At 42.8% G+C, this 14948-nt stretch overlaps 1 protein-coding gene across 1 annotated transcript; it reads left to right on the top strand.

Moving 5' to 3' along the window:
• Positions 1-14027: 14027 nt before the first annotated feature.
• LOC136499759 (uncharacterized) lies at positions 14028-14636 on the top strand. Its single transcript, XM_066495296.1, has one exon. It carries the CDS (start codon positions 14028-14030, stop codon positions 14634-14636), a length of 609 nt encoding a protein of 202 aa, XP_066351393.1.
• The last annotated feature ends 312 nt before the right edge of the window (positions 14637-14948 follow it).

Raw genomic sequence — 14948 nt, 5'->3', positions numbered from 1 at the left:
GAGTTTTGTGTAGGGTTGGACATAGTGACTCCGTCTGTGTCGTTTAAGGACTGATACACTTGTACATCCTCATGTCATGTTGAACGCAGCCTAACACTTAGCTAGCCAGATAAGTCATTCTGACCGCGAAGCCTAGTAGGTCGACTCAGGCCAGGAACACGAGCAGTGGCATGCATTCTGGAGGTAGTAAGGATGTGCGGAGTGCCATTGGCATAAGCCCAAGGCGGGTTAGAGTCCCTGATCACCCTCGGCAGAGTGGTTCTCTGAGAATACCGATCTGTTCGGACTCGCGACTCCTGAATTGTGCCAAAGGTGACTTGATTGCAACCCTGATGGGGGAAGCAGGGTTTGTGTTTAGGAATACTCGTCCAGTTGGATAGGAATTGATTCGAATCACCGTCTCTCCCAGATAGTGAGAACTTGACTGAGTAGCGGCAACGTAGATTCAATTAATTTAACGATATGGTTAAATGGATAATGATGATAATGTTGCCACGATCTATACCTGCTATGGTTAATAATGTTTGCATCTTACTCAAGTGATTGCTTAGTACAGGTGCTAATATAGATGGCAGGTTAATGGCTTAAAGTCACTGCTAGCTCAGGTTAAAAGTTAACCATTATTACTTATGCTTTTCCTCCAAAAAGGAAGTGTTAGCCAGATCCACTAAATTAAGCTATGCATGATCCTTGGTGTCATTAGTTTTGGTTTCCGATAGGTAAGTCTAGCTGAGTACATTCTCGTACTCAGGGTTTATTCCCTCTTATTGCAGATGACCTTCTTTATCAGGGCTTCTATAAGTATTGTCTCCACCCGGCGGGTGACGAAGACTAGATCACGGGCATGATCTATGTTTATCTTATCCAAATGCTTTTGTGGGATGTGATCAGCAAGCTAGTACTTGTATTTGAACTCGTGTGTGTGAGTTAAACTATTTGCTTCCGCTACTTTACAAGACTTTGTTTGTAATAACTATGACTCTGATGTGTTGTAATCTATCTACAAACTATTTGTGAAATGTTGTAACGTGTGATGTGTTATGTTGAATTACTAAGATCTTGGTTGTATGCAAGTTGGTTTGAAATCCTTCATGGTTTCAGTTGACTGTCGGGTTTATATGGGCTCAAGTGCGAGAATTTGATCGTCTCGGTGATTGTTTTTGTACTTGTGCTCTTATAAATTGGTTGGTTCTGTGACAAAATTGGTGGAAGATTGGATCCCGAGCCCAAGGTCCCTACCCTCCTTTATATAGGCAGGAGAGGTTGGGTTATAGAGAGGGCGATTGGGCTAACAGATCATTTCCTAGTTTGTTACAATAGATTGATCCTTGCTATCGTCCAGATATGCCCACCTTGGTTTACCTTGATCTCCACGTTGGTTGATTGTGTCAGCCCTCGCGAGCTTCCCCTTGATGGTTGCTGGGTTGATAGCTTGGTGGTAGTCATATATACCAGTGTCATGGTGAACTATCTTCCCATCATGCTCATGCCAACTATGATGAACTAGCTCAAGAGGCTCACCCTAGATTCCATCGGATCTTGGGAGCAGTTGAAGAAGGTCTTCACCAACAACTACATGGCTACATGTACTTGGTTGGGACACCAAGCACGATCTGAATCGCATCTATCAGAAACCATCCAAGCTCCTCCATAGCTACATCAGACTTTTTTCCAAAATGAGGAATTCTATTCCTAACATCATAGAAGCAGAAGTCATCACTGCCTTTGTCCGAGGACTCCATCACCGCGACCTCCGCTCCAAATTCAATCGTAAGATGGCAAAGGGGATTGGTGAGATGATCATGACCGCCGATCAGTATGCCGACACTGAAGAGGCCAAAGTTTCGCTTCAACAAGGATGCGGGCACTCACCGCCCAACTCATTGCAGTGATGAGCGCCCTAACAAATGATGCCATAGTGACCGCCACTAGGACGACCGCGACCACCATTAGGACAGTGGTCGTGATCGGCCAGAAGGGTCTAGAGCTGGTCAATATCACCGCCTCCGACCATACCACATCATCGCCACCATTGATGAACCTCACACCAAACACAACTATGAAGAGCAGTACAAGAAGATCCTCGAAGGATCATGTCCCCTCCACAAGAACAGCAAGCACAAGATGAAGGACTGCCTTGGCTTGGCTAAGGAGTTCTAGACCAAAAAGGCACCATGACAACAACGATGGAGCTAGAGGTTGCCGACCATCCTAGGGACAACAACAATGCCTTCCAGGAGCATGACAAAGTGGTCGCCACTATCTTCAAGGGCCTCGCCGCCACTGAGAGCAGAAGAGATCGAAAGCTCACCACCCGCCGGGTGCTCACCGTCAAACTAGAAGACACTATCGCCAACCCTAGCTATCACCCCTAGTCTAAGGTCCCCATCACCTTTAGTAGGGATGACCAGTGGGTGGACATCCCTTACACAGTGCATTTCCCCCACGTTCTCGATGCAACCATCAAGAAAGTACTCTTCAGGAAAGTGCTCATCGACGGTGGAAATGCCCTGAACCTCCTCTTCGCTGGAGCCCTAAAGGAGCTAGGCCTCAGAATAGAAGACCTCACTCCCTCTGACTCCTCCTTCTAGGGTGTGGTACCTAGCAGGGTGTAACACCTCTGGTGTTTTGACCTAATACTAAAATTTGACATGTCATCATTTGCATTGCAAAGCATTCATATAGTATAAAGTTTTGAATGCATTCCCTAAATAAGGTTTATTTCATAATACTGTTATTTCATGTGATGTGTTTCAAAAACCCTAAATACAGATCAATGACCACAAGGGTTAAATTTCATGTGATCATGTGAGGTCATATGTCCTTTGACTCAAATAATCCTAATGGGCCATGTTACTGGTCAAAAATCAAAATCTAAGTAAAAGGAAGACATATCAAATTTGAATTCATTTTCAAATTTATAAGTCCTTTTTGCCCCTTTTGACTAATTCAAAATCCATGAGGAATTTGGGGTTGAGGCAAAAAGCAAAGTTGGAGATTATTTTATAAGGATCAACTTTGGTATTCAAAGTTTTTCAAGTTTACATACAAAATTTGGAGTAATTTTGAAATGATTCAAATGCTCAAATGCACCCCAAATTCAAATTTCAAAATGGAGGCAGAATTTGAAAATGTTCCTAGAAGCAAAGTTGTAGAGTTTGAAAAATTGAACAACTTTCATTTTTGGAGATTTTCAACTTCTTTAGAAAATTTCTGAGTAATTTGAAAAATAGACTCAGTGGCAGTTCTATAAATAATGCAAAATTTAAAAATCACATCGCCGCTCACCGCCGGCGCCACGCAGTCTGCTTGCCGCCGACCTTCTTCGCCGCTTTCACGCGCGGTGACACTGCCGATGTCACCGTGGCGAACCCGCCCGTGCGTTGGCGACACCGGATGCCTTCTTCTGGGCTATAAATAGCCACAGTCGCCGCCGTCGCTCCCATTCTTTCCCTCTCCTCTGCTCCGCCACCGCGTAGCTCCGCCGCTCGCCGTAGCCATCGTCGAGCCGTGTCAGTCGTTCCCAGCTACGTCAACGCGATCGCCTCGGTCTTGTGCTCCTCCTCGACTTGCTCTCGTCGCTGGTGTTGGCCGGAATCGCCCGGCGCAACCCGTCTTCCCCGTGACCGGTCGGAGCTCCGCCACGACTGCCCTCACCGTGGCTAGGCTGCTCCAAACCATCTCCGTCTTCACTGAGTCCACCATCGTGATCACAGTGAGCTCCTGAACGTGTTTATCACTTCGCTTTTGACGCTACCGCAGTTTTGCCGAAGTTACGCCGTGAGCCGACGTGCTCGAGCCGCCATGGCTAGGCATGGGGTCTCCTTCGGTGTGCCTACTGCCGTTCTGAGGACTGGGATAGATTCGTAGGATGGTGTAGATCATTTTGGTGCTATCCGCCTCGCCGGAGACTCGCCGTCGACGCGTTTTGGCCGTCCAGTATGGCAGCGCCGCCGTGCATCTTCGTTGTGTCGCTGACAGCGGGCCCAGGCTGTCAGTGAAGCTGAGGAAGAAGAACAGTGAGCTTTGGTTATTTTCTAATTTGTGAATAGTGCTGAATCTTTGGAAATTTGTAGAAAAATAATCATAGCTCCAAAAATTCTAAAATTTTTTGTGTAGCTTCTGTACATGTTCTAGTATGATTTAAAAATTTGAAATTTGATATTTGGATAAATTTTGAATGTTCAAATATTCAGTCCATTAATTGAAAAATGTAATTTCCCTAATTTTTGTAAGTCACTATATAACTCCAAAAATTATGAAATTTGTTTTGGTACACTAATTTGTCATGAGGAAGCTTACATAAAAATTTGAGCTTAATTGGACAAAGTTTATTTTATACCTAATGTAGACTTAATTATTTAATTAATTATTCATTTAATTAATGTTTAATCAATTAGGATTTGTTTGACTTTAGAATTGATTGTTGACCTTGGGTCATTAACTTATAATGATCCTTAGTACCTTAATTAGTATTTGAACTAATATCTAATTTGTAATTAGTAAATCTTAATGACATTTCATGTGATAACAAAAGTCATTAACAAGTTAACTCGTCGAAACCCTAAGTGTTGATTAGTGTTGGATCTTGTTTTGGTCATGTTTTGTGACTAGTAGGGTTCCAAGATCCATTAGGTCATGCCACATGTGTGGTTCTTATTGATAGGGTTACAGGTTGGTTTTGTTGACTTGCAACTGTACTGTGAAATAAAATCCATTACGGGTGTTTTTACATTTCATGTGTCGTGAAAGCATCATGTTTACATTATCATCATGTTAAAGCATATGTTATCATTTCGTGTAGAACCCGAGAACGAAACTGATTCTAGTTGAGCAAGTTCTGGAAGAATCCCCTGGTTGTCACGAGATTTGATAATTGTGGTACTAATCCAGAACCGGAAATCGTCAACGAAGGCAAGCCCCGGTTTATGCATTAAGCCATTACCTTGTTACTTTGAAAAGTTTATCACCTATGTTACTTACTGCATTAAGTTGATTACTTCAAATGTTACCTACTTGATGCATTACCTACCTTGTTACTTGTTTACCATCCTTGAAGATGTTTTCTTTTACAAAGGCGTAGATTGCTTAGTATGCTTTATGGTAGGCTTTCAAAGTAAAAGTTTTGATACAATCAAAGATGGCATACTGGCCGAAGAAAGGAAGAAGGTTGAATGAACTAGAGACTAGTCGGGTGAATTATCTTGAATTTTGGGTAATGTTGCCGACTATGTCGCTTAAAGGCCACTCATTGTGGATCTTCTGAATGAGACACTTTGTAGTACTAGTCACATACTCTGGTAAGCCTACTTCGGCTAATCTGATACTAAGACGAATGCCCGCGCACTGGGAGTGGAGAGATGGCGGGAGTAGCGTGTACCCTCGTGGCTAGAATGTGGCTGGATTTGAGGTGTGCTGTGCTCTCGGGTGGCGTGGAGACGGCTTAGTATAGGAGGATCCGGTAGCGAGGTTCATATATGCAAGATTAAGTTCTACATATGTCGTGTGATAAGGAATCCCCAGCTGGGACTTGAATCAATTCGAATTGCCGGTGCTCCATGGATATGGAGACTCGTTTCATTACAGAAGCAATGTAGTACTGGTGAATTACTAAAATATGAGAAAAAGGGATGGAATATAGGAAATGTATATTTAAGTTGAGATAATGAACTAAAGGTCTTAAGGGTGAAATTTGAAAATAGGATAAGAATAGTAAGCTTTTGGCAAAGGACTTTGAATTTTGCTACATCCTTACCTTGTCCCAAACCCCTGCATCTCTAAAGTCTTACACCCCGTTACGTCGGGTTAGTCTTGTTGAGTACCCTTGTACTCAGGGTTTGTTAACCCTTGTTGCAGGTGAGTCGCATGCGCAGGCTTGTTTTGGTCCCTGCTACATGTCTATGTTTGAAGTCAACGACGATGAGGAGTGATGAATGGCCTTTGGACAAGGCACTAGTTTGTATGATAAATAAAGTTAATGTAATATTATCCCGCTACTATGGTTGTATAACACTTATGGTATTGTAAGTTTGAAAACAACTGGTTTGTAATTATGTTATCTTAAGACTTCCGCTATCTTTTACTCTGGTATATATATTTGAATAAACTGTTGTAATCTGCAATGACTGTGATTGGGATCCTATTTGAAAAGAGAAACGTGGATGATTCAGGTTTCCCGAGGACACCCGACAGACCTGTTGAGTTGTTGGGAACTCGTGTACGCTATCTGAGGTCTGTTAAGACGACGATAGGTGCATGTGGGCCCGATTCCTTAGGAGGTTCTGCCACAGCTGGTATCAGAGAAGTTCCCATCTAAGATCATTGTAGGTTACTTTGGAAAACCTTCAAAATGATTTGGATCAAGGAAAGTAAACATGATATTTTGAAAGTTCAATTTCTTTCTTCTTACCTTTGATCTAGACTCAATCCTGACTTATTTGAAAAGTTTGTGGCGGATAATATGATTAGGTTTGTCCTATGAATTATGAAAATCTAGTACTTATGATTATATTAATCTTTTGTACTTAGATTCGTAAGATCGATTCATGCATCATGCTTGAGCACATTGCATAATAATTCCCCTTAATAGTGGTTGGGTAAGTAATGTCAATCCCATTCTTGCTAACCTCCATTATCCTCAAGCTATTCTTATAGTCCTACCCTAAATTCTTCAGGCTATGGCAAAGACCAAGAAAACCGCACGCAAGTCCACCGAACCTCATGGAGTCCCTCGTCACCAATTGGCACCAAGAAATCACGAGCTTGGTGAAGGAAGTTCCAAGAACCTAGGAGAGGAAGGATCTTCAAGCAACCCTGCCAACATTGAGAACCTTAACAAGGAGCTCAACACTCTTCGTCGAGCTCATGCCAAAGATCAAGAGGAGATGGTTAGAACTTATCAAAGATTATGACTTAGAAGTGCATTATCATCTGGGCAAGGCTAATGTGGTTGCCGATGCCCTGAGTCGCAAGAGTCATTGTCATTGCCTAATTGTAGAAACTATGCAGCAAACATTAGTGTCAAGAGATGGAGCATCTGAATTTACAAATCATAGAACAAGGTTCCCTAGTCCAATATTGTAGTTGAGTCCACTATCAAAGATCAGATCATTGCTGCTCAACAGAAAAGTAAGGGCATAGCCCATATTAAGGATAAAGTCAAATCTGGAAAACCAACATGTTTCAAGATTGATGAATCAGATGTCGTATGGTTCAAGGATAGGTTGGTAGTACCCAAAAATCTGGAGCTGCGAAAGCAGATTCTTGATGAAGCTCATTCTACAAGATACTCCATTCATCCGGGTAGCAACAAAATGTATCATGATCTGAGAAAGAGATATTGGTGGACCAAAATGAAAATAGAAATAGCTCAATATGTAGCCAAGTGTGATATTTGTCAGAGAGTCAAAGCAGTTCATATGAAGACTGCAGGTCCATTACATTCGTTGCCAGTTCCATCTTGGAAATGGGAAGATATTTGTATGGACTTCATCGTGGGATTGCCCAGGACATCTGCAGGCTACAATTCAATATGGGTTATTGTTGATCGTCTAACCAAGATAGCTCATTTCTTACCAGTCAGAGATAAATATCGAGCGGAGCAGTATGCAAAGATATATCTTGATAGAATCTTCAGTCTGCATGGGGCACCCAAGACCATTGTCTCTGACAGAGGGTCATTGTTCATATCCAAGTTTTGGAAAAGTCTACATGAGTCTTTAGGAACTAAACTTATCCGTAGTTCTGCTTATCATCCGTAAACAGACGGACAGACTGAAAGAGTAAATCAAATTCTTGAAGATATGTTAAGAGCATGTGTTCTTTCTTTTGGTGCTAAATGGGATGAAAGCCTTCCCTTAGCTGAATTCTCATATAACAACAGCCATCAAGAGAGCATTAAAATGGCATCGTTCGAAGCACTGTATGGCCGTAGGTGCCAAACACCTTTAAATTGGTCAGAAGCTGAACGTTGGTTCTTTGGACTAGATGTGGTCAAGGAAGCTGAAGAGAAAGTTAAACTCATACAAGCCAATATGAAGGTAGCTCAATCCCGATAGAAAAGCTATGCTGATAAGAGGAGACGACCGCTAGAATTCAAAGTGGGAGATTTTGTCTACCTCAAGGTATCACCGATGAAAGGAGTTCATCATTTTGGGATTCGGGGAAAGTTGGCACCCCGTTATGTAGGTCCCTTTCAGATCCAACAACGATGTGGACCAGGCGCCTATCGCGTCAAGCTACCAGATCACATGTCAGCGGTACATGATATCTTTCATGTGTCTCAGTTAAAGAAGTGTCTTCAAGTACCTAACCAAGAAATCGACTTTGGTAATGTAGAACTAGAACCTGATTTGACTTATACCGAGTACCCCATTAGAGTCTTAGATCAGAAAGATCGAGTCACTCGTAGACGTACGATCAAGTTCTACAAAGTACAATGGAATCAACACACTAAAGATGAAGCTACTTGGGAGTCCTGAGGATTACTTAGAAGAGAATTTTCCTAACTTTTTCGCTTCTATCTAGTTGCAATACCTTGTCTATATTGTAACTTGTCTCGTTTGTCAGCAGAATGGAAGACCCCCTCGCTCGCCTTTTTGAATAAAGTTATGATGTGTTAGCTTGACACATTTCCTTTTCCATTACTTAGCCTTAAGTTTTAAATCTCGGGACGAGATTTCTTTAAGGGGGAAGGGTTGTAACACCTCTGGTGTTTTGACCTAATACTAAAATTTGACATGTCATCATGTGCATTGCAAAGCATTCATATAGTATAAAGTTTTGAATGCATTCCCTAAATAAGGTTTATTTCATAATACTGTTATTTCATGTGATGTGTTTCAAAAACCCTAAATACAGATCATGACCACAAGGGTTAAATTTCATGTGATCATGTGAGGTCATATGTCCTTTGACTCAAATAATCCTAATGGGCCATGTTACTGGTCAAAAATCAAAATCTAAGTAAAAGGAAGACAAATCAAATTTGAATTCATTTTCAAATTTATAAAAGTCCTTTTTGCCCCTTTTGACTAATTCAAAATCCATGAGGAATTTGGGGTTGAGGCAAAAAGCAAAGTTGGAGATTATTTTATAAGGATCAACTTTGGTATTCAAAGTTTTTCAAGTTTACATACAAAATTTGGAGTAATTTTGAAATGATTCAAATGCTCAAATGCACCCCAAATTCAAATTTCAAAATGGAGGTAGAATTTGAAAATGTTCCTAGAAGCAAAGTTGTAGAGTTTGAAAAATTGAACAACTTTCATTTTTGGAGATTTTCAACTTCTTTAGAAAATTTCTGAGTAATTTGAAAAATAGACTCAGTGGCAGTTCTGTAAATAATGCAAAATTTAAAAATCACATTGCCACTCACCGCCGGCGCCACGCAGTCTGCTTGCCGCCGACCTTCTTCGCCGCTTTCACACGCAGTGACACGCCGATGTCACCGTGGCGAACCCGCCCGTGCGTTGGCGACACCGGACGCCTTCTTCCGGGCTATAAATAGCCACAGTCGCCGCCGTCGCTCCCATTCTTTCCCTCTGCTCTGCTCCGCCACCACGTAGCTCCGCCGCTCGCCGTAGCCATCGTCGAGCCGTGTCAGTCATTCCCAGCTACGTCAACGCGATCGCCTCGGTCTTGTGCTCCTCCTCGACTTGCTCTCATCGCTGGTGTTGGCCAGAATCGCCCGGCGCAACCCGTCTTCCCCGTGACCGGTCGGAGCTCCGCCACGACTACCCTCACCAGTGGCTAGGCTGCTCCAGACCATCTCCGTCTTCACCGAGTCCACCATCGTGATCACAGTGAGCTCCTGAACGTGTTTATCACTTCGCTTTTGACGCTACCGCAGTTTTGCCGGAGTTACGCCATGAGCCGACGTGCACGAGCCGCCATGGCCGGCGTGGGGTCTCCTCCGGTGTGCCTACTGCTGTTCTGAGGACTGGGATAGATTCGTAGGATGGTGTAGATCATTTTGGTGCTATCCGCCTCGCCAGAGACTCGTCGTCGGCGCGTTTTGGCCGTCCAGTATGGCAGCGCCGCCGTGCGTCTTCGTTGTGTCGCTGACAGCGGGCCCAGGCTGTCAGTGAAGCTGAGGAAGAAGAACAGTGAGCTTTGGTTATTTTCTAATTTGTGAATAGTGCTGAATCTTTGGAAATTTGTAGAAAAATAATCGTAGCTCCAAAAATTCTGAAAATTTTTGTGTAGCTTCTATACATGTTCTAGTATGATTTAAAATTTTGAAATTTGATATTTTCGATAAATTTTGAATGTTCAAATATTCAGTCCATTAATTGAAAAATGCAATTTCCCTGATTTTTGTAAGTCACTATATAACTCCAAAAATTATGAAATTTGTTTTGGTACACTAATTTGTCATGAGGAAGCTTACATAAAAATTTGAGCTTAATTGGACAAAGTTTATTTTATACCTAATGTAGACTTAATTATTTAATTAATTATTCATTTAATTAATGTTTAATCAATTAGGATTTGTTTGACTTTAGAATTGATTGTTGACCTTGGGTCATTAACTTATAATGATCCTTAGTACCTTAATTAGTATTTGAACTAATATCTAATTTGTAATTAGTAAATCTTAATGACATTTCATGTGATAACAAAAGTCATTAACAAGTTAACTCGTCGAAACCCTAAGTGTTGATTAGTGTTGGATCTTGTTTTGGTCATGTTTTGTGACTAGTAGGGTTCCAAGATCCATTAGGTCATGCCACATGTGTGGTTCTTATTGATAGGGTTACAGGTTGGTTTTGTTGACTTGCAACTGTACCGTGAAATAAAATCCATTACGGGTGTTTTTACATTTCATGTGTCGTGAAAGCATCATATTTACATTATCATCATGTTAAAGCATATGTTATCATTTCGTGTAGAACCCGAGAACGAAACGATTCTAGTTGAGGAAGTTCTGGAAGAATCCCCGGTTGTCACGGGATTTGATAATTGTGGTACTAATCTAGAACCGGAAATCGTCAACGAAGGCAAGCCCCGGTTTATGCATTAAGCCATTAGCTTGTTACTTTGAAAAGTTTATCACCTATGTTACTTACTGCATTAAGTTGATTACTTCAAATGTTACCTACTTGATGCATTACCTACCTTGTTACTTGTTTACCATCCTTGAAGATGTTTTCTTTTACAAAGGCGTAGATTGCTTAGTATGCTTTATGGTAGGCTTTCAAAGTAAAAGTTTTGATACAATCAAAGATGGCATACTGGTCGAAGAAAGAAAGAAGGTTGAATGAACTAGAGACTAGTCGGGTGACTTATCTTGAATTTTGGGTAATGTTGCCGACTATGTCGCTTAAAGGCCACTCATTGTGGATCTTCTGAACGAGACACTTTGTAGTACTAGTCACATACTCCAGTAAGCCTACTTCGGCTAATCTGATACTAAGACGAATGCCCGCGCACTGGGAGTGGAGAGATGGCGGGAGTAGCGTGTACCCTTGTGGCTGGAATGTGGCCGGATTTGAGGTGTGCTGTGCTCTCGGGTGGCGTGGAGATGGCTTAGCATAGGAGGATCCGGTAGCGAGGTTGATATATGCAAGATTAAGTTCTACATATGTCGTGTGATAAGGAATCCCCAGCTAGGACTTGAATCAATTCGAATTGCCGGTGCTCCACGGATATGGAGACTCGTTTCATTATAGAAGCAATGTAGTACTGGTGAATTACTAAAATATGAGAAAAAGGGATGGAATATAGAAATGTATATTTAAGTTGAGATAATGAACTAAAGGTCTTAAGGGTGAAATTTGAAAATAGGATAAGAATAGTAAGCTTTTGGCAAAGGACTTTGAATTTTGCTACATCCTTACCTTGTCCCGAACCCCTACATCTCTAAAGTCTTACACCCCGTTACGTCGGGTTAGTCTTGTTGAGTACCCTTGTACTCAGGGTTTGTTAACCCTTGTTGCAGGTGAGTCGCATGCGCAGGCTTGTTTTGGTCCCTGCTGCATGTCTATGCTTGAAGTCAACGACGATGAGGAGTGATGAATGGCCTTTGGACAAGGCACTAGTTTGTATGATAAATAAAGTTAATGTAATATTATCCCGCTACTATGGTTGTATAACACTTATGGTATTGTAAGTTTGAAAACAACTGGTTTGTAATTATGTTATCTTAAGACTTCCGCTATCTTTTACTCTAGTATATATATTTGAATAAACTGTTGTAATCTGCAATGATTGTGATTGGGATCCTGTTTGAAAAGAGAAACGTGGATGATTCGGGTTTCCCGAGGACACCCGACAGACCTGTTGAGTTGTTGGGAACTCGTGTACGCTATCTGAGGTCTAGTGAAGACGACGATAGGTGCATGTGGGCCCGATTCCTTAGGAGGTTCTGCCACACAGGGCATCCAAACCTCTTGGAGAGATCACCCTCCTGGTACAATTTAGCACGACCAGTAACTTTCATGTCGAGCACATCAACTTCTACGTCGCCGACTTCAACACCACCTACCACACCATACTTGGTCGGCCAGCTCTAGCCAAGTTCATGGCCATACCACACTATGCCTATCTGGTATTGAAGATGCCTTCACCTCTAGGAGTTCTAGCTCTAGCGGGCCAACCTCTCCATCACCTACGCCTGCAAAATAGAGAGTCTCTCCCTCACCAAAGCCACCGACCTCTCCATCCAGATGGCCAACATGGTCAATGATGCTAGGATGGTGCCTGCCGATGACCTAGAGATCCCAGCGCTAGAGCCTCCTCATGCCTCCACCAAGTCTAAGGAAACAAAGGAGGTCGGCCTTGGCCTCGATGTCCCCAACACGACCATCAAGATTGGGGCTCATCTCGACCCCAAATAGGAAAGTGTGTTCATCTCCTTCCTACATACCAATGCCTGACATGTTTGCTTGGAAACCTACAGACCTACTGGCGGTACCACAGGAGAAGATTGAGCACTCCTTGAATGTCTCACCTATCGCCAAGCCGATCAAGCAGAAACTCTGACGATTTGTGCCAGACAAAAAGAAGGCTATTAGGGTAGAAATAAAATGGCTCCTAGCAACCAGATTTATAAAGAAGTGTATCATCCTGAGTGGCTAGCAAATCCAGTTCTTGTTAAAAAATAATAAAGAATGCAGACTATGTGTTGATTACACTGATCTCAACAAACACTACCCTAAAGAGCCCTTCGGTTTACCTTGGATAGATAAGGTTGTAGACTCCACCGTCGGCTGTGAACTCCTCTCCTTCCTTGACTATTACTCTGGCTATCACCAGATATCCCTTAAAGAAGACGACCATAATGAAACATCATTCATCATGCCTTTTGGTGCGTATTGCTACACCACCATGTCCTTAGGACTCAAAAATGCCGGGGCGACCTACCAAAGGGCCATCTAGATGTGCCTTGACCAATAGATAGGACGCAATGTCGAAGCTTACATCGATGATGTGGTCATCAAGTCCAAAACCACTGACAATCTCATCACCGACCTTAAAGAAACCTTCCCCAACCTAAAAAGATACAGATGGAAGTTGAACCCTTCAAAGTGTCTCTTTGGAGTTCCATCTAGCATACTCCAAGGCTACATCATCTGTGCTCGCAGTATCGAACCCAACCTCGACAAGGTCTCCACCATTACCAATATGAAATGGCCACCTGCATAAAGGATATATAGAAGCTCACAGGGTGCATGGCTGCTCTCAGCCACTTTATATCATGCCTCGGTGAAAAGGGACTACCATTGTTATAACTACCCAAAGGGTCTGAGCGCTTCTCCTGGTCGAAGGAGGCTGATATGACTTTAGAGTAGCTCAAGTTGTTTCTAATGAAGCCTCCGATCATGATGGCGCCTCAACTAGATGAAACCCTATTAATCTACATCGCCGCCACTTCTCGCGTCATTAGCACAGCTATCGTTGTTGAGCGCGAGGAGGCCAAGCACACTTATAAGGTGCAATGTCTGATCTAGTTCATCAACGAGGTTCTTAATGAGTCCAAAACTCGTTACCCTCAGGTTTAGCAACTGCTATACGCCATTCTGGTCATGTCGTGCAAGCTCTACCATTACTTCGAGTACTACAAGATCGCTGTGGTCACTGAGTTCCCTCTAGGGGACATCCTCCATAACAAAGAGGTCAATGGTCGCATCATCAAGTGGGTAGTCAAGCTCAGCACTTATTCCATAGAATTCAGAAGTAGGCCTACCATTAAGTCGCAGGCGCTGGCTGACTTTGTCGCTGAGTGGACCGAGATCCAAGAGCCCATCCCCACTGCCTACCCTGAGCATTGGGTTATGTATTTCAATGGCGCCCTCAACATCAACGGTGCTGGTACTGGCATTTTATTCATTACTCCAACTAAGGATAAACTCTGTTATGTCCTCCGAATTGATTTTCCAGCTTCCAATAACACAACGGAGTATGAAGCATACCTCCACAGGCTCCGCATAGCCATCAAGCTTGGCGTCAAACACCTCATGGTATATGGAGACTCTGCGCTGGTCATCAACCAAGTCAACAATGATTGGTCCTACTCTAGTGACAAGATGGATGCATACTGCGCCGAGATTCAGGAAACTCAAAGGAAAGTTCTATGGTATCGAGTACCACCACATGGTATGAGACCAAAATTAGCTCGTCGACCACCTGTCTAAGATAGGCTCTTCTCACACCATGATTCCACCTAGGGTCTTCGTTCAAGACCTCTTTACACCGTCTATTAAGGAAGAGAAGGAAGTTCAAGAAATCCCCCCCGCCGAGCAGCTAGTACTTGTAGTACCTTCGCCGGTCGTAGATTAGAGGGAACAGTTCATCAAGTACCTCACCAGCACCTAACGTACCCACCGATAAGACTTAAATTGAATGCCTCATTCGTCGCAGCAAGCATTACATGCTGGTAGATGGGAACTTGATGATGAAAAGCGCCAAGGAAGGGATACTACAAAAATGTATCACCCGAGAAGATG

Source organism: Miscanthus floridulus, chromosome 13, assembly GCF_019320115.1.
Source record: "Miscanthus floridulus cultivar M001 chromosome 13, ASM1932011v1, whole genome shotgun sequence".
Taxonomy (NCBI): Eukaryota; Viridiplantae; Streptophyta; class Magnoliopsida; order Poales; family Poaceae; genus Miscanthus; species Miscanthus floridulus.
This window is presented reverse-complemented; position numbering and strand designations above follow the sequence as displayed.

What these genes read in the sequence shown, in the direction of transcription:
- LOC136499759 (XM_066495296.1), top strand. Translation starts at nt 14,028, where the DNA reads ATGTCGTGCAAGCTCTACCATTACTTCGAGTACTACAAGATCGCTGTG.